General features: G+C 41.2%; 1 protein-coding gene and 1 long non-coding RNA gene across 2 annotated transcripts; one reads left to right on the top strand and one right to left on the bottom strand.

Moving 5' to 3' along the window:
• Window positions 1-1,563: 1,563 nt before the first annotated feature.
• LOC102791394 (glutathione hydrolase 5 proenzyme-like) lies at window positions 1,564-27,367 on the bottom strand. The gene is made up of 12 exons (XM_087848915.1): window positions 27,122-27,367; window positions 14,279-14,406; window positions 14,097-14,204; window positions 7,455-7,632; window positions 7,210-7,370; window positions 6,834-6,980; window positions 6,572-6,702; window positions 4,819-5,003; window positions 4,542-4,633; window positions 3,151-3,257; window positions 2,866-2,976; window positions 1,564-2,778 (listed from the first exon to the last, which is right to left on the bottom strand). The coding sequence occupies exons 1-12, from the start codon at window positions 27,325-27,327 to the stop codon at window positions 2,641-2,643; spliced, it is 1,692 nt and encodes a 563-aa protein (XP_087705041.1). The 5' UTR covers window positions 27,328-27,367; the 3' UTR covers window positions 1,564-2,640.
• Window positions 3,820-8,463, top strand: LOC148100137 (uncharacterized). Its single transcript, XR_015719829.1, has 3 exons — window positions 3,820-3,908; window positions 7,789-8,011; window positions 8,096-8,463. It is a non-coding gene; the product is annotated as an uncharacterized LOC148100137 (long non-coding RNA).
• Window positions 27,368-27,519: the final 152 nt, after the last annotated feature.

The raw sequence follows: 27,519 nt of genomic DNA, 5'->3' as shown, positions 1-27,519 counted from the left end.
ATTTTATTTTATTTTATTTTTTTCACTGCAAGCTGGCTGGTGTCCCTGGTGGAGGTTTAGTATTTACATCAATATTATCTGAACCTTATCCGACACTGTTATTCAGTGCACAGCCAGACACGCAGTTGACCTGTCAGTAGCACAGCTTTGAATTAATTTTTTGTTATTTTCTATTGTGGGTTCCAATCATATTTTTTGTGCATTTTGGAGCCATTTCCTGTGATGCTGGTGACTTATATCCAAATGGGTGCATTGTCATCGTGTGCAGCTTTGCCTGGAGACACAAGTGTTCCCCGGTTCTTTCTATACTGGCCACCGTCATGAATGTTAAGTATGAATGCAGAATTTGTGCCTCACACATAATCAGTTTGTATTTGGGGTGGTGGGGTCAGTAATTGTGTGATGCTTTATTCTGGTTGTCTCCTGTAAGTTTAGTATGTTGCTTTCATACATCAGAAAGCAGACATGTCTGTTTATACAGTTTAAAAACTTTGCTTGGCCTCCTTCTTTTTCCTCTGCTGCGCAAAAAGGAGGAGGCCACAAGCCTGTAATCCTGGGGGCCACCGGAACATGGTGTCTTTGGTACAGGACCGAGGCATGATGTCTTCCACAGCACTGGGACCCTCTGCAGACTCAGGTTCTTCATGAAGAGTTTATGAAAGTCTCCACAAAGCTTCGGGGCACAGGCCTAGAGGACACGGGGACTCACCCCATCTGGTTCAGCAGACTTGCCTAAGTGGAGTCTTCTCATTTGTCTCTGAACATGCTCATGGGTGAAAGCATTAGGTGGGAAAAGGGTGTCAGGACGTTTAACGGAGGCTATGGTGCAATGTGGAGAGAGTGTCGTGGCTGTGGATTGCAGGTTGACGATAGGAAACTGTTATGGCCCTGGCCATAACCTGTTTTGGTGGCTCTTTCTTTGTCTGTGTCTTTAAGTCTTTGCAGGTCCCTGAGTGGATGAGCTGACGGCTGCTGATTGGTCCCCTGGTCATGTGGTGTCATTCAAAATCCCTCACCAGCAGTTGTCCCGGGGCAGCCACTGACAGCAGCAGCAGACCTGACCCTGGCCTCCAAAACCTGTGACATTTGTGACTTTCTGAGTTCTGCATATAGTGTGTACATTAGTTTTCATTGTAAATAGCACTGGAACAGAAAGGGTGAGCTGCCTTATTGTTTTCCCTTGCACTGTTTTCTCCTGTTTATCTCAGTTAGGGAGTTAGATGTAGCGCTTGTCTTTCGTTTTGATTTCACATAGGGTTTTAGATAGCACCTCCTCCTGACTTAGCTGGTTTTGTTTGTTATTTTGGCCTTTGTTCACCCCGGAGCTTCATTTTGCAGTGTAGAAAAATAAACCACCGTTCACTAAGAAATTGGTTTTCCCTCTGTGTATGGTTTTGGGGACCAGGGCGGGGCAATCTTTTCAAACTTATGTTGCGTTCCTGTACCCCTAGACTGGGGCGTAACATAAACACAGTCACAGACAGTGCTTTAATGCACTGGACAAGACTACTCAGTGTTTTCATGCAACATTTGAAATATAAAGTTTCTGACATTAAACACTGAGGAAAAGAATTTATTGTACACAAAATTGACAGTTTCAAAATAAAACGTATCCAGTTCAAGACCAGGTTGTCTAGTCCTATCAGTAAAACACATTAAACAACAATGAAAAAACACTGTTGCTTCACAAACTACTTGTCTGATTAACTTTTAACTTTTACCCTGACCACATCAGCAGAATTGCAGTTTTGGTTAATTACCCACATTTTATAACAGCAAAACAATAGAATGAACTAAGCAAAAAATCTTAATATGCAAACTGAATTAAAAAAATAAATAAAATGCATTTAAATGTAGCTAGTAATATTCAGATTAAAAACTGACCTTTCTATTTGGCTCTAACAGTCTATGAGATCTAGTTTTGTTGATGCTGACATGCCTGTAACAGTAACTACAGGTTATGCTGTAGGTATTTTTTGTTGTTGTTGTTGTTGTTTTGAACTACAAATCAATTGATAACTTAGGGTACACTTTAGGGCAGCCCTAGTTTATCTCCCTTCTGGACAATCCAGTGGGCTAAAATTTACAAAATAAACATGAATTTGATGAGACTTGAAAATAGGAATTGTTTACTGGTGGAATGGAGCATGAAGGCTGTAGCTCTTTTTCAGATTTCTTCAGTCAGTCTCAACCTGCTGACCTGCTGCTTAGAAAGAATGCAGGTTGAAGAAACATAGTCATGGGCTTCACATTTCAACCTGAAAGCTGTTTTCTTTTTTAGTCTATTCTATGTGTATCAAAACCCAAAATGAACAAATATTTAAAAGGACATATTGATTGTTAAAAATAAAACAACAACAACAACAAAACCCTGATATCAATAGCAATCCCTAAATAATTTTCAACAAACATTTGGTTTTTTTACAATGCTGTCTTTGCGCTATTTTGCATAAAACCATGGATTTAAATAATCTGATTGTTGCATTATGTTTTCAATATTACAAACTTTTTTAGACACATGTGTAAAGCATGAATGATCTATCAGGTAACAGATGAATATAGATTGTCCAATGTTGTAGCTACAGCAGTGTCCATAACCTTAAGACCATGCTGTATAACTAACATCACTGACTCTTGGTCTCAGTAACCAGCTGGTTCACCTTTTTTCCTTTCATCAGACCATGCAGATATACAGCTGCCCGCCTTTTCCACAGCGTTAACTGTGTTGTAGAATTGTGTTATTTTATGTCCCTTAGCTTCAAGACCATCAACTACATCCTGCAGGGCAAAGAGGAGAGAGACTCAGATGGAAGAAAAAGCTGTAGAATTTCTTAGTTTATCATTTGAATACATTTAATATATTACCTTTTCAAGCTTAGATTCAAGTTTTACTTCACTTTGACAGTTGACAAAAAGAACAGGAGTATCAATTGCCTCCTTAAGGCTCTTTCCAAACCAAAGGTGGTTCATGACCGCCTTGAAGAGTAAAAAAAATTATAAGATGAGAAAGTGATGATTACAGGATAAATTAGAGCGAAGAATCTTTTTACTATGATGTAAGCATTAACAGCAAATACAGGCATCAGTCTGCATCAATTTCTTTTATTTAATATGTAATGGCACTTGTGTGTGTGTACCATGCATACGTACCGAGGCCACTGCCGGTGGAATCATTTCAGCACCAGACCCTCCAATCACCAGCGTCTTTGATGGAGACTTCAGCACAGATGGGGCTGTATTGGAGGGAGGCTGCTCCCCTGAGAAATACAACAAAGCCCTTGAATGGTAGAACAAAACTAGAAAACAGAAATCAGTCTGTACACACATATTTGTGCATAAATCATTCATACAAATGTTTCACACACAAATCAGTGACTGTATTTTTATGCAGTATTTTGTTTATGCCCTACAAACAAATTTAGAAGTGCCTCTGCCCGTGCTTATCAACAAATGATGAAAGTGCAAGTGAGTTCTCTCTACTGAATCTGTATCAAGCCTGTCAGTGTGTTAGCAGCATTCAAACATTAATCTATGTGGAAGTTTGTAAAAAAAAAAAAAAAGTTTGTAATGCTGGTTTTTACAAAAGTAAACTGGTTAGGACTTTGTATATAAATTATAGCACACTGTTGGATCACTGTGGATACATTTAGTACAAAAATTTGTTAATATTAGTAAATTTGTATCATAGTCCATGTTCTGCCTTTTATAACTTAAATGGGATATTATAGTTGTAAACTGCCCTAGAGCTCCCTCTAGTGGCTGCTTTGTAATATGGGTTCGGTTACTTTGGGAAAGGAAAAATGAGAACGTGAAGAAGAAATAAAAGATGGCGGAAAGTGATACCGTAATGTTATTGTTCTAAGCTGATACGGACCTTAAAATGTTGTTGCCTTGGACAAGATATGTCTGTAAGTATGAGTAACATTACAATAATTATTATCTTTTGTTTTGTGTAAAAATGGTTCGATAATTTGTACATTTGAAAGTTTTATCTTGTTAACTTGCAGTAAGAGTGTAACAAGCTAGTTTACAATGTTGGTTAGCTAATACAGTATTTTGTACTTTCAGTTTTACGATGGTCAAAGAGAAGGCAATGGTCAGAGGCCATTCTTCAATAAATCAGCGCAAAAAGGAAAAAAGTCTGGTTATTGGAGCATCGTTATCTCGCTGTCTAGCTGGTGAAACTAAGAGACTCAGGGCGAGGACAGCATAGTCCATAAAAATTAATGCATATTATTTTCTCATATTTTTCTAGTGTATGTTGATCCTGTGTAAAATTTACATGATGTGCTTCAGTTTTGTTTGATTGTTGTTTTAATCAAAGGTCCGATTGATGCGTCACAATAAATTATGAAATGCCATTTTCTAATTTCTGCAATGGTACTATTTTGCTATTTTTAGAAATTACTTAAAGAAATATGTCCTGTCAGGAAAATAATTTCAGAAAAAACATTAAACTCTTTTAAATAATCCACCTTCCTCGTCTGATTACTTGCATTTCATAAAAAATAAATGTAAAAAGTATCCTGCTGATCTCTTACCAGGAGAGAAGCTATTAGCTCTATTACAGAAGTCAAACAGCTGGTTGTTGAGAATGATTCCAGTGCTTGGAGAGAGGACCTTGGAGCCAAATCTGTAAACAAAAAATATTAAAGTTATTACAGCACCAACAAACTCTTTGTAGTAGAGAAATAGTCTAAAAATAAGTTCCTCCATAATGTCTTAAATCTTCAGTTTCAAGACAGAAAAAAATATACACACACATATATAGATATATATACACACACATATGTGAAACAGAATGATGCAGGTACTGACTCGTCGTTGATAGTGCTGGTGACAGACACAGCAGATCCATCTTCAGCCAGCACAGATAAATGTGTGGTGCCGATGCTGTCAGGACACGGGGTGTCGCCGTAATACTGGGGATCATGAGTCTTGTCGCTGCTGATCAAACTCCGTATGTTGTCTGCAAAGCGATCCTCTGTCAAATTCTTTGCCATCTGTGTGAAATACTGAGAATTACTAAATAACTAAGTAATAAGCAGATTACAGAAAATTCAGTGATATCAAGAAAAATTACAGCCAAATTGTGTAACAGAATTTTGGTGACAGACACAGCAGGAGCATCTTCAACCAGCACAGACCAATGTGTGGTACTGATGCTGTCCAGATATGAGGTGAAGGTGTAATTAACACTAGGGGTTATGATTCTGGTTAGTGATGAAGCTCCACATGTGACTGGCCAAGATATGTTCTCTGAAATGCTTTGTCATCTATGTGAACAAAATTGACAAATACTAAAATAATAATAATAATAATACATACACACTAACATACTTAGAAACAAATATTAAACCAATTTAGGTTTATGTGCTTTTAAAATGTTTTATTTATACTTATATGTTTCCAAAGCTACATCACTGCTCAGAATTACAATGAAATGGAAATGCAGAGTTACTGGGAAAAGCTGACACTCAAAGAATTTTTTCACAGTACTCTATGCAGACCTGTAAAATACTAAGTACACCGTTAGTGCTTCTATAAGAACTTTAAGGGAAAGTAGTAGCCAGGTACTGATAATGAAATCCCCTTGATTAACTGATCATTAACAAAGGTGAGCACCTATATAAAAGCACTTTGTTAACACAAAGTCACAATCTCACCCCAGCAAATTAACCCAAAGTCCAACTGTGCAAAGCTCAGAGATATTACAAAAAAACTTCACACCACAACTCATTATCAATGTGCATAAACTGACTGTGGTGTGGTTTGTGGATGAGCTGCAGGCGAGGGGTGGAGCAGAGGGTTCAGGCAGAGCAGAGACTCATTATTTTCATCATGTCCCCCCTTTTTAGTGACACGCCGGGGCCTGGAGGCAGAGGTGGCAAGTAGAAGTAACTAGTGTTAAAAAGTGAATCTGAGTGAAGTTAACAGCAGCCTTGACCTGACACCGTGAGACAAAGTGCACAGAAACAATTTGTGTGTTTGTTGAGCTGATAGAAATGTTGCACAGCTGCTGGTGATTATTGGATGAATATAATTGCCTTTCATGTGTTATGTTTCGACTCAAATCGGTTTGATGTATAAAGGCTTGCATCGATGAAATAATAACTTCTCTCAAATGCGTTAAAGCAAAAGTAACGAGCTTATGTTGAAAGGAGTAGAGGAGTAGAAAGAACAGATGTTTGTTTAAAAACGTAGGGAGTAAAAGTAAAAATTTATAAATACTCAAAGTACAGACACCTGAAAATTCTGCTTAAGTACAGTATTAAGTATTTGTACTTCACTACTTCCCACCTCTGCCTGGAGGAGAGGGGATGCAGCTCGATTTTTCATATATACTGATAATTATAAAGTAAATAGGTACATTTATAATTATAAGTAAAATTTGCTATATATAATTTGCTATTATAATCATATTAAAACCAACGCATTCCCTTTTAAATATTTGACACTATATATTTTGTGTTTTGTGATGTGGTATTGCTACTTTTACCCGTTTCATCACTTAGAATCATACTATATGCAACAAAGCAGGTGCAAATCTGTAGGATTTTAAGATACTTACTTTATCTGAGCTGAAGTTTGGATCTTTGATATATTTCTTTAATCCATTGGCAAATTTTAAAGCTTCAATATAACGGTGATAAAACAAAATCTTTTCATCAGTTGCATTAGGTTCTGAATTCATTTTGTATCCTGAAAATATAAATAATTTTTATTTATTTTATTTAAAACATCATTTCTTAGTGTATCACATTTGTAACGATTGATAAGGATCTTTTTTTTTTTTATATGAATCAAACTCTACATGCTAGAAGCAACAAAACCTTTCATGATGTTGAGGATGAAGCTGAGGATGGCTCCTCCTGAAGGGGGCGGAGGGAAGTGCATCCGGTACTCTCCCAAAGAAATATTCCACGCATCAGTCACATTAGCTTGATACGAAGCCAAGTCCTCCAGTGTGAGTTTTCCTCCTGAGCAAAAACAGTGAAACAAATGATTCTGTTGAGCCAAAATGAACACAATACATCTCATTATTAAGAGTTTGAATGGATCCAGACAGATCACAGTGTGGCCTGTGAGAGATCATGATAGATTTTTCAAAAACCAATCGATTTTTTAAATTTGTAATTAGATCATTGTGCCTGGCAAACATAGAAAACAGTCAGAAAAGAGAGCAGGACGACTCCTGTCTGATAATACCTGCATCCTGAATGTCACTGATTAAATTCTTTGCTATTGTTCCGTTGTAAAACACATCTGGTCCCTCGTTTGCGATCATCTCCAAAGTGTCAGCCAGTTTCTCAAATTTCACAGTATCACCGGTCTTAAGCAGGTTCCCATTTTTATCTAAATATAACTCCCTAAAACACAAAGACAGTGAAATAAAGCTGAACCATTAATTGTTTGCTCTTCGTATTTTTGAAATCACATTGTGTATTTCATACCTTATTGACGTATTATTAATGCGTGGGATGTAATGACCTTGGTAGTAAGGAATAGGGAATCCTTCTCTGGCTAATTTGATGGTCGGCTGAAAGAGGTCGGCCCACGGCAACTTCCCATAAAGCCGGTGTGCTGCTTCATAACCTCGAATTTCCCCAGGAACCCCAATCCATCTGCTATCTGGTTAGACAGATAATGGATAGTCAGTGCTGGAAAGTAACTCATACATTTTCTCATGTTTTGAGTAAACTGTAAGGTCCTGACCTTTAATGATCTGAGATGATATTTGTTATAATTTGGTGCTCTTTAAAATAGTATATTCTGCTCCATTTTCAGAGGGAAACTGTCACGGCCTGGGGGATCAGCGAGACACTGATCGGCTATTTCTATCTTTCTCTCTCTCCTCCTCTCTGTCGCCAGGGCGGAACTCATTGTGGGTTCACGCCCTCTGCCCATGCCCACGCCCACGGAAGGGAAACACACCTGATGCCCATCAAGGTGATCGGCATTTAAGCCAGGACGAGACCGCTGGTCTTCGCTGGATCGTTGTCTGCCATGCGTCAGTGAGAGTCGAAACTACAGCACAGCTAAGTCAAGAGTCTATAGTGAACTTTGTAATTAATTCTCGTTTCCTCGTCTACAGACCTCCTGGATACCTTCCCTGTGTGAATCTTTGTGTCGAGTGTGAGGAGTGGATCTGTGGTTGTCAGTGTGAAGAGTTGGAGAACGAGTGATTTCCCCCTTTGGATTTCCCTGGAGCCCCATCCCTCACTTTGTTGTATATAGCACTGCCCTGCACTTCCTGTATATACACCTGGTGGATTCTGTAAATAAATTCTTGTAACAGAAACGCTGTACTTTTTAAGTGTGCATTTGTAACTAATTATGTTGGAGATAACATTTTGCGTTTTAGATTATTTCACTATATTTGCATATTTACACTATTTCTGGCTTATAGAAGCGCTCTGCAGGCCTACTTGTTGTTCCTAGAGTATTTAAAAGTAGAATGGGAGGCAGAGCCTTCAGTTTTCAGGCCCCTCTTCTGTGGAACCAGCTTCCAGTTTGGATTCGGGAGACAGACACTATCTCTACTTTTAAGATTAGGCTTAAAACTTTCCTTTTTGCTAAAGCATATAGTTAGGGCTGGACCAGGTGACCCTGAATCCTCCCTTAGTTATGCTGCAATAGATGTAGGCTGCCGGGGGATTCCCATGATGCATTGAGTTTTTCCTTTCCAGTCACCTTTCTCGCTCTCTATGTATTAACAGACCTCTCTGTGTTGAATCATATCTGTTATTAACCTCTGTCTCTCTTCCACAGCATGTCTTTTATCCTGTCTTCCTTCTCTCACCCCAACCGGTCGCAGCAGATGGCCGCCCCTCCCTGAGCCTGGTTCTGCCGGAGGTTTCTTCCTGTTAAAAGGTTCCTGTTCCTGTTTTTCCTTCCCACTGTCGCCAAAGTGCTGCTCATAGGTGGTCATATGATTGTTGGGTTTTTCTCTGTATCTATAAAGCACCTTGAGGCGACTTTTGTTGTGATTTGGCGCTATATAAATAAAATTGAATTGAATTGAATTGAATTTAGTATATCTTATACATACTTTTCTTACTGTTTATGCAGCCTGTGTGCAGGGGTGTAGCACAGAATTCTGGGCCCCATTAATAAAAGGTGTCTGTAGCCCCTTTCTTTTCTTGATCCATCTTTCTCACACACTCCATTTCTTATTGCTGTATAAAGACGCTTCTTAACAGAGACTATGCTCATTCTATATATGGATCTACAGCTTTGCTTCAAAGTCAACACACTATAGACGATCAGGAAGCAATGCAGGAAGGTCATTTGTACTCTGCTGACAGCAACAAAAGGGACAGGGACATGTGCATCCACAGTAACCTGTGTCTCTGGCCCCACTTCAGCATTTCACAAGATTTCCAGCTTCAGTAGAAATTAGCCAAAGCAGAAACAATGACTGATTAAGATGTTCTTGTGAGGAAAGTTAAGATTCGTCCTGGGGTAGAATTTATATTTTCTGGAAACCAGAAAATGGGAAAGATGGGACAGCATCCTGGCAAGCTGTCTATTGTTGAACAGCCCATTCAGAAACTGATCTTTCTCTTAGAAAACGTTTAATGTGATGATTATATATTTTACTGTACGAAGGCTTTATGTATTCTCTGCAAATATCGATAGTATCAATACCATCACAGGTATCGGTATCGAATCGATCCTAACGCAGTTGGATTGGATTAGAATTCTCTTCTATGTTCAAAGTCCAGTATGTGTCCCACTGTCCATCCATTCGTACTTTCTCCATCACAATTCAGGGTTGCGGGGGCGGCTGGAGCCTATCCCAGCTGTCTTAGGGTCAGAAGCGGGATGCACCCTGGACAGGTCGAATTTGGCAAATGTGCAATAAATCAGCTCAAAAATCATGACACATTGCTCTCCCCTACATAAGTTCCCTTTATAGGTTAAAAGTCTTGGTATCAGCAATACTGATCTTAATTTACTTAGTATAGGAGAGATACCAAAATTTGTAGTATTATGCAGACTAAATTCTATTTCGAGTATGTAAAAAGCTGTGTGGTTAAGTTGATTCTGTTCATCTGGACGTAGCGTTTTCAGTTTTGTCACTCATCCAAGTGACTTCTTCAGTCTCAGCTGACTGCAGGTTTTCCCAATCTTATACCCTTTGGCCCCCTCCTCGATTCAGAGATGGTCTTTCCGTGTGGTTAGGGGTTATTTTAAGTTTAAAAATCATTAATATTATATTTCTCTTTGTTGTTAAAACACACACATAATTTGGTGGAAAAGTAATATAGTAGGACACTTTAGCCTAACCTATTGAGGCCGTGCCACAGTCAAATTTCATTGTGCTCTGGGCTGCAATTGCTTATTAATCCTTTTTTGTCTTTTAGCAAATGTATTTAATAATGGTATTTTAATTTTGGAACCAATTTGCCTCAGCAGTGTATCTTCAAACCTATGTAATTCTTTTGTTTAGTCTGAAAACACTCTCTTTATGTTTCCTAGGGGTGAAATTCCCCTAGGTGCCACTGTTGCATTTTAGTCATAACACCCCCTGACCACCTCTCCACAACAGTAAACATGTACTTAGTTTTTCGTGGTTCAGTGTGCCATCCACAAATTGAAACTCTATCATGAAAAAAAGAAAGCCACACATGAACATGATCCAGAAGTGCTGCTGTCTTCTCTGGGCCAAAGTTCACTTAAAAATAGTGATGGGATTTCCGGCTCTTTTTAGAGAACCGGCTCTTTCGGTTCGGCTCACTAAAAAGAGCCGGCTCTTCAGGTTGTTTTGTTGCTTTAATTAATTTATTATTAACAATAATATAAATTTATGCACAAAAGGAATTACTAATGTAAAAAAAAGTGGTTTTATTTATATATTTTTATATATAAATATATGCGGTGGCCCCTAGAGACAAAACACGTACAAACTCCAAAACACATTTCTAGCGTTAACTGAACTTCCAAAACAGAGCTACTAGATCACTTAAATTACACAATTGAAAGCATGTGTGTATTGTTTGTGTATTTATACACAAGCATTCATATATAGTCAAATAATTAAAAAAAAATGTTCATTTACCTGTTACTACCACACACCAAATCCGGTCGTTGGTACTTGCTGGCTTGTGTAGCCACTAGGTAACAAAAGCTCAACACTGCCCCCTAGCATCCTGGAGCATTTCTGTTGTGTTTTGTACGTGTTTTCAGTTTTTATGTGCTTCTGAGTTTTTACGTGTTTTGGAGTTTGTATGTGCTTTGTCTGTAGGGGCCACCGTAAATATACTTTTATTTATTCACTCCACATAAAATGTAATAAATAAATCATATAATACAAAAATCAACTATTCACATTTCAACTTTTAACTATTTAAATTTTCAGCTTTTTCCTTTTAAACAAATTTGAAGTGAAACAACACAAAACACTGCAAACCACAACACAATTAAATATAAATTAAAATATGAAAACAAAAAGAAGATGCATATTCTCTGTCATATGTGCCTGCATGAATAAACTTTCTGAATCCTTTATCTTTATATTGGGGGGGTTATATTGGGGGGGTCTGATTATTGGGGGGGGGTCATAACCCCCTCAACCACCCTGGAAATTACATACATGGTGTCTGTGAACGCAGCATGAACATTCACCCTTCCCTTAGCTGTTTATCAGAGGTTGGTTATAAGGAACAGCTGTGGTCCACTCTTGAGTTCTAGCAACTTACATTCATTCCCATTCAAGGTGATCACAGGCTGTTAAGTATTTCAGACTGGATTCAGTTCCCCTGGAAATTGCTTACTCTGTATAACTGCTAAAGGGTTGTAAGTAGGATTATCGTGGGTTATCTACAGTTTGGCATGTAGTAGGGTGGACCCTGAATGACTGTTTCCCCTGTTTTGTTGCAGGCCTACTCACTGCTGCTGTCTTGTTGTAGCCTTGTTGTTGTTTTGCTGTAATTTATAAACTGGCATTCACTTGTTCCTTGTTTTATGGTATTTTACTCTTGATTGTTTGTTATATTTTAAACATGTTTTTAAAAGGAGTTGTATCTTGTTTTTTCTTGTTGTCTCGTATTTGTTCTTGTTTCGTTTATATATCATTTACTGAGTTGTTTGATATTTTATGTTTTGATTTATAGGTTTTGTTTTGGTTTTTTTGCTTTAGTGGAGGCACGGCAGCTTGTTGCAATCCCACCTGATGCATGTGCGTGTACATACACACTAGGAAATAGGTATGAAGCTAGGAATGCAGTGAGACTACACTGGTGAGTAACTGGTGGCATCCTTGGGCACTCCTCCCTGTAGGTTGCCTCCCCAATTACTGACCTGCTATTTCAACAAGGATAGCACTGTTGCAGCAAACCTTGTCCTTTTAATTAATGTTTGTTAATAAAGTGTTTTGATTAACGGTTTTTGTGTTGTCAGCCCTGCTACTTAAGAGGTTCTCTGGTTTTGCAGCTTTTAGTAGTTTTGTCTAATACATTTTTTTTACTTGCCTTACCTCTGCTTGTTAATAACGAGCCTGTGGGCTTCTGTAACTAGTACAAGATTTGCACTAGTTACTGTAATCTCTCCTGGGGTGTAACTCCCTCCCCAGGTGGCGTTGTCAACACCATTTTGTTACCTTTACTGGTTATCTGACTTCACACCACCACATTATCAATACTCAATTCAAAACCTTTGAAGTTATGGGATTACATTATTACCTATGGAATTGGCTGCTTGCACATCTGGCAATGCAACATCAGCGCTGAAAGGTGTACACAGGTCTTAGAGCAATTTATGCTTCCATCAAGTTGACATCAGCAAGACCAAGCTAAGTGGCATACTGCATCTATTACAATAGCATGGCTTCACAGTAGAAGTACCTGGGTTTTAAAATGTCCTGCCTGCAGTTCAAAGAAAAAACACTGGGTGCATGAAACGGAAGATATGCCAAAAAGGACCCAGGACTGTGGAGCAGCTAGAATCCTTTGGCAAACAAAAATGTTTGTATGTGTGGTTTTGTTTTGTTTGTTTTGTTTGTTTTGTTTTTTTGACCTAGTATTTAAATATATTTTTGTTCCTGAGTAAATTATTTTCTTGTTCTTTTGAGTTTGATGATGTTTCCTTTGTGTCCAGTCTGTCTCTGTCTCATCTAAGAGTCCTGTCCTTAGTATCTTAGTGTTTTGTCTTAGTTTAAGTGTGTGTGTGTGTGTGTGTGAGTGTGTGAAGCTCGCTTCCATACAATAATGATACTGAGGTGAGTTGTTTAGGACGTCCAGAGCTTTCATAAATTCTCATACAAAATTACAACGTAATTGAACTTTTTATCAGAAGGAAAATGTGATTTTTAGGAAACTCAAGCCTGCTTTAATGTTAGCTTATAACCAGTTGTTGCTGTTGTTTAGCTGGTTCGCTGTTGACTGCCTGGAGTTGGAAGTGCTGATTGTCCAGTCTGCTTACAGTAATTAAATAATAGTCTTTATGCACTCCTTAGTGTGTTAGAGTCCTGACTTTAGTTCAGGAGATGAGGTTTGAGGTGAGGAGGAGGGTGACATTTTAATTAGATACCAGTCATGCTGTCTCTTTCCTTCACTTCTTTGGCAACAAGAACCCCATCTCAGATGATAAAAAGTAGGTATGATCCTTCATATCTTGAGTTTGTCTTGCAGACTAAGGTGCAGAATTTTAAAAATACCTCTACAGACAACTGACTACCCCTTTAAAACTTTTGTGTTACATCTTGTGCATGATTTGGAGAAAGACCTGTTAAGACCTGTTTGGAGCAAGACCTGTTAAGACCTGTTTGGAGAAAAACCTGACTACTTCAATCTCTCTGGCTGTCTCTGAAACTAAGGAGCATGTGTTTCATGGTGTTTATGCTAGATTATTCTGATAGTGTCATATAGGACATAACTGCCGACAGCCAAACCCTCCGGTGGTTTCCTTTATCTCTTTTTCCTTTTTTTTTTTTAGTATCCCAGTTTTGCTTTCTTAAGGAATGAGGAATGACTCACAGTGTGCATTAGCAGTCACCTGTACCGAATAAATGAGCTGTGGCATAAAGGTGAGTCCAAGAGCAGATTAGACTATTATATTATAAATATTAGCATTATGGCAGAAAAACAGCCCACCTTGCGTCCACTCCACGGTCCACTCTGTGGTGTTAGGACACAACTTAAGGAGGTCAGAGGTCACGTTTTTGGGGACAGTCTCTCTGGAGGTGATGATTTTCACTTTACCTTTGAAAATGTGACATATTATTACGTTAATCACCAGCAGGGCTGAGCAAAGAGGAGGGAGGGTGTCTTGTTACCGGAGCTGTCCATCACAGTGAATATGAGCCCGCCTCCGATCCCCGAACTCTGTGGGTTGATGATGGAGGTGCACAGCAGCGCAGCAATGGCAGCATCTACTGCAGAGCCGCCTTTCTGAAGAATGTCCCTGAAACAGTTCATTGTTATCACTTTAGTGTTATTGTTATCATTAGTGTTAGGGGTGCACAATTAATTTAATTTTAATCTTTATTAAATTTGTGATGTCCCACAATAAATTGCCATGACTGAATAACATGATGATGTGTTGTCTTTGTTGTTGCTGCATGTGCTAGGGATGCACAGTTCATTGAATTTTAATCTCAATCACGTCCCGCGATAAAAGTGACCTGACTGTTTGCAGACAAACAGCAGGATCTTGAAATCTATAAACCACTTTTTTGGGTTTCTGTGGGGAGTCTAGCATCAGGACTGTAGGGTAATTTCCAATAGTCCACGTTCAAAAAAATAGTCTATGGCTGATGTGTGTTCCTGGTTTCCAAAAGAAATGCTTCCAGTTGAATTATGATTTGAACATTGTTTATTTATTACAAACTGAAGAAGTAACAATGAACTCCCTCCTAAATAAGCATGAAAAGTTCCAAAGAATGAGCATTTGTCCAGAACTACCTTTGCACATGGTCAGAAAACTGTGAGACTCCGAACCTCTCTGTCCATGCTCCTCCTCTTTCCAATTACAAATGCTGCTATTGCACTTACATACTTCAAGTGGTAGACACCTTTTAGATTCTAATCCCAAACAGTGACATGTCATTACCTTACAAATGTTCAAATTTATTAATCCTGACTAGATGACTTATGTAGCAAATCTATGATTTATAAAACAAACATGAACTCCATCGTAAATTAAAATATAAAGCAGACGCTTGGCAGCTACATTACCGGCCCCTAATTGTTCTAGCAATGTATTGCCTGAGAACAGTTGCCACATTTTTTTTAACTTTACAAACATAATATGAATCTCATTGCTCATTGTTGGCTCATTGTTGGGGCTTAGTCTTTACCACTTGCCCTTTCAGATTCCACAAGCAGACAAATCTTGGTCATGGGTCTGCCGGTCAGCCAAAACATTAGTCTTGGCGGGGACTCGGTGGACGAGACCCTTCTTGTCTGGAACTGTTTTGGAGATCCATCCATCCATCCATCTTCATCCGCTTTATCCGAGGCCAGGTCGCGGGGGCAGCAGCCTAAGCAAAGAGGCCCAGACCTCCCTCTCCCCAGCCACCTCCTCCAGCTTATCCGGGGGTACACCAAGGCGTTCCCAGGCCAGCCGAGAGATATAATCTCTCCAGCGTGTCCTGGGTCTGCCCCGGGGCCTCCTCCCGGTGGGACATGCCTGGAACACCTCACCCAGGAGGCGCCCAGGGGGCATCCTTGTCAGATGTCCAAACCACCTCAGCTGGCTCCTTTCGATGTGGAGCAGCAGCGGCTCTACTCTGAGCCCCTCCCGGATGGCCGAACTTCTCACCCTATCTCTAAGGGAGAGGCCAGCCACCCTTCGGAGGAAGCTCATTTCCGCCGCTTGTATCCGCGATCTCGTTCTTTCGGTCACTACCCACAGCTCGTGGCCATAGGTGAGGGTAGGGACGTAGATCAACCGGTAAATTGAGAGCTTCGCTTTTACACTCAGCTCCCTCTTCACCACGATGGACCGGTGCAGCGTCTGCATTACTGCAGCTGCAGCCCCAATCCGTCTGTCGATCTCCGGCTCCCTTCTCCCATCACTCGCGAACAAGACCCCGAGATACTTGAACTCCTCCACTTGGGGCAGGAACTCATCCCCGACCCGGAGTGGGCACTCCACCCTTTTCCAGCTGAGAACCATGGCCTCAGATTTGGAGGTGCTGATCCTCATTCCCGCTGCTTCACACTTGGCTGCGAACCGCTCCAGTGCGAGCTGGAGGCCCTCACCCGATGAAGCCAACAGAACCACATCATCCGCAAAAATCAGAGATGAGATTCTGAGGCCACCAAAGCGAAAGCCCTCCGCCACTTGGCTGCGCCTAGAAATCCTGTCCATAAAAATTATGAACAGAACCGGAGACAAAGGGCAGCCCTGGCGGAGCCCATCACCCACCGGGAACGAGTCCGACTTGCTTGCGAACCAAGCTCTTGCAACGGTTGTATAGGGATCGAATGGCCCGTAGCAATGGGCCAGATACCCCATACTCCCGCAACACCTGCCACAGGACACCCCGAGGGACACGGTCGAATGCCTTCTCCAAGTCCACAAAACACATGTAGACTGGTTGGGCAAACTCCCATGCACCCTCAAGTATCCTCGAGAGGATGAAGAGCTGGTCCAGTGTTCTGCGACCAGGACGAAAACCGCATTGTTCCTCCTGTATCCGAGGTTCGACTAGCGGACGAACTCTCCTTTCCAGCACCCTGGCATAGACTTTCCCGGGGAGGCTGAGGAGTGTGATCCCCCTGTAGTTGGAACACACCCTCCGGTCCCCCTTCTTAAAGATGGGGACCACCACCCCGGCTGTTTTGGAGATGTTTCCCATAATCCATGAGTTCCGTGTCTAATGATTAGGTGAGCTCTGTGTGCACTGCATGAATTGCTAAACAAGTGACTATAATGCCATCTTTTTAAGATGGTTCTTCCACATCTTACTTCGAATGGGCCGAAGTAGTCTACACCAACCTGGGTAAAAGGGTGGATCATCTGGCAACACTCGCTTTTGTGGAAGATCAACCATCAGTTGTTTTCCAACTTTCCCATGTAAGCGACGACATGTCACACACTTTGCGATGATCTTTTTAATGGCTGTGTTGGTGCTTGGGATCCAAAACTTCTGTCGCAATTCAGAGATCATGTGATTGCGCCCTCCATGCCCAGTTTCTTCATGTATCTGTTGGATGACTAAATCAGAAATGTGAAAGTCTCTAGACAAGATAATAGGCTGCATAGCAATTTCTGGCATAGCTGCCCAAGTCAGCCTTCCACCAACTCTCAACAGATCCTCTTGTAGTACGGGGTTGGGTTTGTATAAGTGGCTAGTGCGCTTCATACTTTGTCCCTTGTGTTGAGCTGAAACCTTTGAGAATTTCTCCTTTTGACAAAATCTGATTATGTCAAGCTCTGCTTGATCCAGGTCTTCCACTGAAATTTGTGTAGCCTTAAAGCTTGTCTTGAAACTGTCAATCTGACTTTGTATCAGCTGTCAATCATTGTCTAGGCTATTGTCCACACTGGCTATATATAGCTCTTTATGTTTTTGACAGAGACTCCAAAGTAAGGCTTTAAGTTTCAGAAGCCACACTACTGCTCTTTTCAACTTTATCCATGAGGAGAGGTAGTTTATCAGTCTCTTGAATAGAGCAACATTTTCTTACACCTTTATCTTGTTTACTGTGACTCTCTAGATCTCAGGATTGACAGGAGTGATTTCTGAATAATTCAATGGCATGTTAGGCAAAAACTCTACTGGACTGCGAAGAAAATCTGGCCCAGACACCCACGTTGTGTTCTTCATAAATTCATCTACTCTTTGCTCTCTCGAGGCGCAGTCAGCTGGATTCTTGTCTGTGCTGATGTGTTTGCACTGTTCCACATCAGAGCTGCAACTCTGTTTGCCACAAATGTACAAAAACATGTGGTCTCATTCCGGAGATACTGGAGCACCACCGTACTGTCTGTCCAAAAACTGATTCTGCAAGGCTCAGTTGTAGCTCTCTTCTCAGGACACTATCCATCCTAATGACTACTGTAGCCACAGTCAATTCCAGACAGGATATGGTAGGAGGTCTGAGAGGCGCCCCTCTGGACTTGACCATCATAAATGCACATTGTGTCTCATTGCTTGTGTTACGCATGAGTAGGTAGCTGACTATAAATACATTGTATTTGTAGGCGCCTTTAAGATCCTCAAGGTCTCCTTACAATAATACAAATATGTCAAATATCACACCAAGATTTTTTGCATAGGGTTTGATGCTGGACAGATTGTGAAGCTGACCACAAAGCTCTCTGACGGAGCTAAGCACTTTGAGTGTTCAGTTTCAGTAGAAAAGAAATTTAAACAATTAATTAATTAAACAGGAATTTAAAAGTGAAAGGAGTGCTCTGTGGATTTAATCCCTATGTGTTAAAGTTTGTATCCAAAGAAGCAGAAAAGACAGTCGCATTGTGTTAGCAAATAAATAAAACAGTAAAATGGTTAAATAGTGTTTCAAAAAAATAAACTGAGAAAAATATTGAAAGCTGTAGCAAAAAGAGGTAAAATAAGTCTGAAGATTACTAGGTTTAAGTTACCTGAATTTAACTTAGAAAAAGCTGAGTAATTAAAAAAAGAAATGAAAGAATCAGAAAAATAGTGGGAGTATTCTCCCACAGAGGGACAAAAGGACCCCCCGATGATCCTCTAATCGCCTGAGCCAAAGTGTGAAACTGGGTGTGGGTCCCAATCAGCCAGAGTTTCGGGTGAGTTCATTGTGAAACCTGGCCCCACCTTATCATGCGAATTCCTGAGGTCAGATGGCCCAGGATGTGAGTGGGCGTTAAGGCGTCTGGGGAGGGAACTCAAAACTGGATTATAGATGGCAGAGAGTTGGTGTCGTAAACCACCGCCTCTGTTCAAAGATGGTCGCTCACAGTGGACATAGATGCTTCTTTCACTCCTCTTTCAAACCATCTGTCCTCTCTGTCCAAAATGTGAACATTGGCATCCTCGAAAGAGTGACCTTTGACCTTTAGATGCAGATGGACAGCTGAGTCTTGTCCTGTGGAAGTTGCTCTTCTATGTTGTGCCATGCGCTTGTGAAGTGGCTGTTTGGTCTCTCCGATGTAGAGGTCTGGGCATTCCTCGCTGCACTGTACGGCATATACCAAATTGTTAAGTCTGTGTTTTGGCGTTTTGTCTTTCGGGTGAGCCAGTTTTTGTCTGAGTGTGTTGCTGGGTCTGAAATGCACCGGGATGTCATGCTTGGAGAAAACCCTCCTGAGTTTTTCTGATACACCGGCTACATAGGGGATGACAATGTTGTTGCGTCTGTCCTTCTTATCCTCCCTCGCTGGTGTCTGAAGAAGAAGCTTCTCGGATGAGAGGTGAAACGTCTTCAAGTAACTTTCTTTGCAAGCGCCTTTGACTATAGCATTTATCCCGACAACCCTCGCCCTTGTGTTGGAAGTGTGGGACACCCAATCCACCAGGCGAAGAATGCGTGTCAGATCGCTCTCACCGGGTCAATCCGCTAGATCCATAGTGTTCTCGTCGTACTGTCACGGCTGGGCAGCAGTCGTGTGGTGGAATGAAAGAGGACCCAAGATGCAGATGGCAGTGGAGATGCAGGTGGAGATTTATTTAAGGTGAAAAATCCAAGGTGAGGGCAGAACTAAACAGAAACTGAACTGGTGAAACTAACACAAACAGAGGACACAAAGCGAGGAACAGAGAGACAGGGAGACATACCAAAATTATGCAGAGAAATGCAGACGACGAGACGAGGAGCACAGGCAGACACGCAGTATAAATACACACACCAGGTAATCAGGAAATGGCACACAGGAGGGGACACAGCTGGAACTAATGGGCATAACGAGACACAAACCTACAAAGTAAAACAGGAAACTCACAGACTGTTTCACAACACCAACTCGGGGATACGAACAGAACACAGAGGAAGGACACAGGTAGGGATGATAGAAACACTAAACACACAACTCAAACCATAAGAACAAATACAAAACAGCAGAAACTGGAAAATAATAACAATAAACTCAAAACACTGGGTCAACGACCCAGGACCATGACATTAACAATGACCAGCCTGCACTGAGTCCCCATCCCAGCAGGGTGCAATGCTTTTCTGGACATCTGGAGGACTTCGAACTCACCTACCCAGCTCACCGTCTTTATAGCCCCACAGTAAGACCAGCATCACCACCGAGACTAACTTATTCTGCACCACTCAGCCCTGTGTGTTCCCCTTGCTACCCTGCAGCTATTCGTTATGGTACGGCAAGTCCAGAGGATAGATGGCTAGATAGATGAATAGGATAGGATAGATGAACAATAAGCCAGCAGATGAAAGAACTTGAAGTGGAAATGGACAGGGTCAGATTGCCTTCGTATCCACAGAGTGCACATCTGCCTCACCCTTCATACCACTATGCCGCATTTCAGCCACATTACAGTAGCGTCCCCCATTTTGAACTGGGTTACCCTGTTCGGCCTCCCAGTCCAAGAGCTGCACGTACCATTCAGCAGCAGGCTCTACACACTCCACACAAGTCCCTGCTCCTCAAGTGCAGGTTGACACTGCTGCATCAAACACACAACCTGCTTCAGAAGCCATGCCTATACCGGCCTCCGCATCCACAGCTCCTCCAGCCTGCTTGCCTCCGTTGCCAAAGCAGCCTGTACCTCCTGCTTCAATGCAGCCAGAACCACATGTGCCTCAGCCAGTGCCCCCTACCACACCTTTACAGCCTGAGCATGCCCCACCAGAGCAGCAGTATGTGCAGTATGTGCCTGGGTCGTTGATCCAGGGTTTTGAGTTTATTATGTTATTTATCATTTCTAGTTTTTGGTTTCTTTGTTAGAGTTCTGTCTTATGGTTTATGTCTCTCTGTAATCCTTAGTTGCTGTCTCCCCTGTCTGCTATATCCCCATGTCCAGTCAGTGTCTGTGTCTGCCCTGGTCCCACGTCTCTGTTCCCTCTGTTGTAGTGCCTGCCTGTGAGTCTGTGTCTGTAAGTTCAGTCTGTGTTATGTTTCCTGTTTTACTTTGAAAGTCCGTGTCTCATGTAAATGTGTCTGGTTGTGCTTCCTTTGTCTCGTTAGGCCTGATTTGCCCCAGCTGTGTCTCCCTCCTGTCGCTCATTCCCTGATTGCTCCCTCTATGTATTTAAGCCCTGTGTTTCAGTTTGTCGGTGTCGTGATCTACCCTCATCTTGCTGTGTGTTCTGTCTGTGTAAGCTTATTTTGTATTCCTAGTTTTGTTACCGTTTTGAGTTCAGCAAGCTGTTTTGAGTTCACGTTTCGTTTCCGTGAGTCTGCATTTTCCTGCCTGCACACAGCCTTCACATGACAGTATGATGCACTTCCCAGGAACTGGCAGTCTGCTCCACCACCATATCCACCTGTGCGTTATCCTAGAACACCCCATGTTCAGCATTATTATCCAACACCTCACCCAGTAGACAGCTCTCATCAGCCCATTATGATGGAAATGGCAATTGCTTCATCATTTGGCATTCCTAAACCTAAACTGACTGTATACAGTTCAGGGAAAGAAAGTGATTTTCTTATGCTCTAAAGGGTCTGGACAGCTTACTAGTGAAGACTGTAAGTATCAGATCCTGCTTGACCATCTCACATTCCTCTCTGCACTTGAAGTGGCGAAGAGGTATGTCAACAGTCAGACCCCATACACAAGTGCCACGCAAGACCTCACATAGAGGTATGGACAGCCAAGGCAGCTAGTGCAGGGAGAACTGAAGACATTTTGAATGCCCCAGCAGTCAGGGCCGGAGGTTATCAAGGGTTTGAAGACTTTGCTACCGCAGTTGGAACTCTGGTGGGAATGCTGAGTACAATGGAGGGCCCCTCATCGTCAGAGTTGAGGTGTGGGCCTCATGTGGACACCCTACTCACCAAACTCCCCACTAACTAGTGAGATACATTTCGCTAGCTGGGCTTATATCTTCGATATAAAAGGCAATTTGGATATTGGCCTATAACTGTTAGGAAGACATGGATCCAGCTGAGGTTTCTTTAATATTGGCTCAACAACAGCTTGTTGAAAGAAGCTGGGAACTGAGCCAGTATGAAGAGAAATATTGATCATTTCCACAATACAGGGGCCAATGGAATCAAACACACTAGTGAAAAGTGAAGATGGAAGGACATCAAGGGGGCTTGAAGTCTGGTTTATATGACAAAGCAGGACTCTGATGTCTTGTAATGTAACAGGAGTAAAAGAGGACCAAGTATCAAAGGAGAGGAAATTGTAAGTTTGATATTGAGAAGATGATGGAGAGATATTTGACCTGATGGCAGTGACCTTATTTGTGAAATAGTTCATAAACTCATTGCATTCAGAGGTTGAGTGAACTGGTGCTCAAGGAGCATCAGGAGAAACAATACTCTTAATTGTTTTAAACAAGAATTTAGGTTCTTTCTTTTTAGAAGCTATGAGGTGTGAAAAATACTCTGTTCTGGCATTTTTCCACATCATTTAGTAAGAGGATAGATTCTTTAAGGTGTAACCTATAAACCTAAAGCTTGGAAGCCTTCCACAAACGTTCTAGCTTGCGACGATATCTCCTGAAATTACGAATGTTTTCATTTATCCAAGGACGAGATTTCAAACATAGCACAGTACTTTTTTCAGAGGTGCCACCATGTCTAAAATAGAATTACACTGATTATTAAAAGATGAGACAAGAGAGTCCAAATCATTATAAGTCATTATATGATTCATTGAACATATATTTCCATGTTGGAAAACAGAATCGGTATTCCCCAATGATCTGTTCTTGGCCCATTGCTATGTATGCAGTTATACACGTACCAGCTAAGTCACCTGGTGAAGCAGCAGACACCTTAACGGTACATCTAAATGGTGTCCAAAAATGGCTGGAACAAAATCATCTTGTATTGAATTTTAAAAAAAACTGTTTCTATGTGTTTTTCGATTAGGAAACAAAATTCATCTGATGATTTTAAAATCAACCTAGGGAACGAAGAAATAAAGGAGGTCAAAGATTTTAAGTTTTTAGGAATAATTTTAGATTCACATCTTAAATGTGACACGCATGTAAAGAAGATCTCTAAGACGGTCAAGGCTAATCTGAATTGTTTTAAGTTAATTCGGCACTATATACCCAGTTCAGCAGCTCAGTTATTTATGCATTCTATGATATTTTCACATTTTTCATATTGTATGACAGTTTGGACCCAAGCAGCACCATCTACAATTCAGCCTGTGGTGTCCTTATATAACCAATCTTTAAAAATAATGGATAAAAAATCGGTTCGGTGGCATCACTGTCACATTTTACAGAATTATAACTTACTTAGTTTTAAGAATTTTAATCATTGGTGTTATCTTAAATTAGTTTTTAAATGTATAAATAGGATGGCCCCAGAGTGTCTCAATAGACAGGCAGACAATACAAGACAGTAATCGTGTTACTAGGAGTAAGGTGAACGGCAACTGCAAGATATTATATCGCAGATCTACAATCGGTCAGTCAGCTTTTTCTATAAAGGCCTGCCATCTGTGGAACACACTTCCAACCGATATCAAATTGATTACAGACATTAGATCCTTTACATTGAAGGTTAAAGTTTGGTTAAAGGGAAACCAAAGTTGTAGTCATTTTATCTGATGATTTTAATTTTATTTTAAATTATTGTCTAATTGTAATTGTATTTATGATGTAATTTGGTTTTATGAAAATGTATGTTTTATTGTAATATGTATTTATTTAGATTGTAAGCCCAACAAGGGACAATTGTTGAAAATTAGCAGTAGCTATAAACCTATGTGCGGTACATCAGTCTCATGTCTTGCACTTGAACTATGTTTAACTGCACTGTCCCTTTTAAATAAATAAATTCAAATTTCAGCGTTAAACATGCCAGAGAACCTTTTGGTAGCGTTCTGGTTTATAATTCACCTTTCAATCATTATTTTGGGAGCAAATAAAACAAGTTAAAATAAATGCAGCTATGGTCACTCACATGGACATCTTCCACACAAATGTCATTTAAACCCAAGGAGAAAACAAGATCCAATGTGTGACCCTTTATATCTGTGGGACCAGAAACATGCTGCTTAAAGTTAAAAGACTCTGTGATAGTCATGAAGTCAGCAGCCATGTTACAGGATGCACCATCAATATGAAGGTTAAAATCTCCCAACATTACAACCTTTTCCAATTTAATAATGGATGACAGGAGGTCGTTAGATTCAGTTAGAAAGACTCCGGCAGGTCCAGGGGGTCGGTAGATTAAAATACAATAAAAGGTTTGCAAAGAGCCAACCTTAATCATTTGCAGCTCAAATGAAGTGAAGGAATCTGAATTCATCAGTCTGCATGTGAATCTGTCCTGGTGCACAACAGCGAGTCCTCCGCCACGTCCCGAAAGACGTGGAGTTCCGATGATTTTCAAATTTCCTTCAGATGTATATAATCCATGTTTTGTTGCCACGTCTCAGTTAAACACATGAAGTTGAGAGATTCCTTTATAAAAAGATCATTTAAAATAAACGATTTGTTTGTGATTGAGCGAGTGTTGAGCAGGGCAAACCTGATCGATGATATTTGGTTGGTGCACTCAACAGCTGACTGCAGTGGCACTCGAATTAAACACCTGTGCGCAGGTTAATTACTTCTAATAAGGTAGCGATAACTACTATGCTGATTTCTGAAACGAACAGAAGTGACGGCAGCAGCTTGGGAAGGGTTGATGAATTGAAAGACTGATTAGGGGAAAATAATTTTCTATAATAATAACCCCCAAAATCATCAGAGAGCAGAGTGCGAGACCACTGAACTTCATGGGTGATGATAAGCCGTTTAGACATAGTGAGAACCGTGAGTTGGCTTAGAGAGAGGTCTTGACTGATTGTGTCGAGGGTGGATGCTAGGTGATGCTAGTGAAAGCACATGAGAAGTGAAGGGACGCCATGAAGAATTATGTGCACAGCGCAATTTGGATGTCTTAAAAGGAGCAATAGAGGACAGAACCTGGCATCACAGTGCCATGAAGGTTCGCCAGTGCTTTGCGAAGGCAGGAAAGATGGCAGAGAAACTGGCATCTCGGTGCCGGAACGGTTTGCTGCTACATCTTGTGGAAGAGTCCACCATTGGCTGGTCCCAAGTCCAGGATAAGAAAGGAGGAGGGCTGGGCATGGGGCTAGCAAACCCACCTTTTAAAAATAAGTCATGCTACAGAAACTGCAACAAGTACATCCCAAAACTGCCTGGACGGGAAGACTCCTCTTCAGTCGGGCTCATGACGCATGCCGGTGAAAGCCTTCAGGAAGCCAGCTCGCCAACAAGTCTTCTTACGGCCAAGGCCAAGACCAGAATAGGAACCTGGAACATCAGAACCCTGTATGAAAGTGGCAAGTCAGCGCAGGTGGCCAGTGAGATGAGAAGATACACCATCAAGGTTCTCAGACTATGTGAGACCCGATGGAATGGAAGCGGCCAGACCAGACTGTCTTCAGGTGAAACCTTAATCTACTCTGGGCTTGTTGCTGCTTTTGTGAATGAGGGATAGAGGAACCTGGCAACCCGGTGACGACATTAGCTGCAGAGTTTAGCACTGGAGGGATGAGTGGCTGAGAACCTGGCAACCCGGTGCTGAGGTTTGCTGCAGAGTTTAGCTGAGGAGGGATGAGAGGCAGGGAACCTGGCAACTTGATGCCGAAGCATGCTACATTTTGCTACCGAGGGATGGAGAACTGGCGACTCTGTGCCTTTTTTTTTCTTTTTTTGTCTTTGCTGAGAAACTGGCAGTTCGCTGGTAGGAAGCTTCCTGCTGCGTTTGTGAATGAGGGATTGGGAAGAACTGGGCGTCCCAGTGCTAACTTGCTTGAGCCTTTAGCGAAAGGAGTGATGGAAAACATCACGGCGATGGAGAAACAGTAGAGCATGGAGCTAGCGACAGATTTCCAGCTTGCATTAAATGGTGTTATGGACTGATTCTTATATAGCGCTTTTCTACTCTCCCGGAGTACTCAAAGCGCTCTACACAGCATGCCACATTCACCCAATCACACCTATTCTCACAAGCACTGACTCTAAACTGAGTGCTGTCTAACCACATTCACACATCGCAGGCCCCTTCCCAGCTGCACCAGCACATACTGAGTATAAGCATCGGAAAGCAGTGAAACAACAGAGAGTCAAACCTCCTACTGTTCTACTTGGCAGTCAGCAGGCATCGAAGCACTCTTATCTTTCTCCTAGCCCTGCCACTGTACCACACTTGAAGAAGAGGGATCATTTCAAGCCCTTCACTACCTCAGTGCCTATGCTGACTTTGCCACACTCACCTGTACTGCCAGAGCCACCTGGATAAAAGAAAAAAAATGATGTTGGAAATGTGGGAGAGGACATTCCCCAGAAAATTGCACTCTGAAGAAGCCCTGTGGGACATGTGGAGAACAACATCTGCTCATACTACATGATGTCACTACTGCAGAGAGCATTCTGATCGTAAATACATCCTCCAACATGTTTTTTTTGGACCAAGTCAGCCATTCAGGGAGAGTAGTGCTAAAGGTTATCCCAGTGTAATCAGTAATTATTTACTAATTACTTTTTTCAAGTAACTTGACCAACACTGTTGACAATACACCAAACTTGTAAGAATAATGGTTTCTTAGTTATAAGGCTATTTCTCCATTTTTGAACAATAATGGAAGGATGGAAATTTTTAATAAATTTTAATAATACCACACTGTGCAGCCTTACAACTCATAATTCATTCAAAACTATTGCTATTGTGTTTGCAGACAGAAAGATTGCAGGCGTGCACTCACACATGTCTGGTAGATTGTCTCATAAATAGGGAAATGGTGTGAAGATTTTGCATTGACCTGTGATATGCACATCACACTGAATTTTGCCTTTTATGAAATGGCATATTGGTTTTGTAAAGAAGGTGAAATTAGAATGTAGTTATGAGTAGTTATCTTGTAAATAGATATAGAAAAAACATAAATCCATTATCATGACGCAGGTTACGCCATTCGCACAGATGTTTTAGCGCTAAAGTTTGCATTTAGAACAGTGCATAATATTATGCGTAACGTGGAAGCAAAAATGTGTCAGAGGTTTGAAATGTTACTCACCGTCCAATCTCTGAACATTTCCCGGAGTCTGCGGCCACTGCAGCTTTTGAGAACGTGCAATCAGGGTCCTTGCGCGACGGGGTATAAAAACATAATCCGGAAATTACACCAATTATAATTACAGCAATAATTAAGAGTACACTTAAGAAGATAACCCAGCATTTCATATTTTTGCATCCTAGTCTTTCTTCTCCTGACTCAGGCATCGCTGTTTTCTTCTCTGCGTAATCCACTTCCTCTGAAAGTTTACAGCCTGTTCATTTTCCAAGATAGCACAGTGACGTACTGCGCACATATATCCGCTGGGTGGGTACTGGTAGGCGTAGCGGTGTTTGTTCACTGGTAAGCAGAGCTACCTTCTACGATGTTTAACGCTGCTTCCTCTACCTCTCTCTGTG

This window comes from Neolamprologus brichardi, chromosome 12 (assembly GCF_056152115.1).
Source record: "Neolamprologus brichardi isolate AB-2024 chromosome 12, ASM5615211v1, whole genome shotgun sequence".
Taxonomy (NCBI): Eukaryota; Metazoa; Chordata; class Actinopteri; order Cichliformes; family Cichlidae; genus Neolamprologus; species Neolamprologus brichardi.
This window is presented reverse-complemented; position numbering and strand designations above follow the sequence as displayed.

Excerpts from the sequence above, each read along its gene's own strand:
- LOC102791394 (XM_087848915.1), bottom strand. The coding sequence starts at position 27,327 with ATGCCTGAGTCAGGAGAAGAAAGACTAGGATGCAAAAATATGAAATGC. Across the intron at positions 6,981-7,209 it reads CAGTGACATTCAGGATGCAG|GAGGAAAACTCACACTGGAG; the intron begins GTATTATCAGAC and ends GTTTTTGCTCAG. Across the intron at positions 3,258-4,541 it reads AGCTAATAGCTTCTCTCCTG|GGGAGCAGCCTCCCTCCAAT; the intron begins GTAAGAGATCAG and ends TGTATTTCTCAG.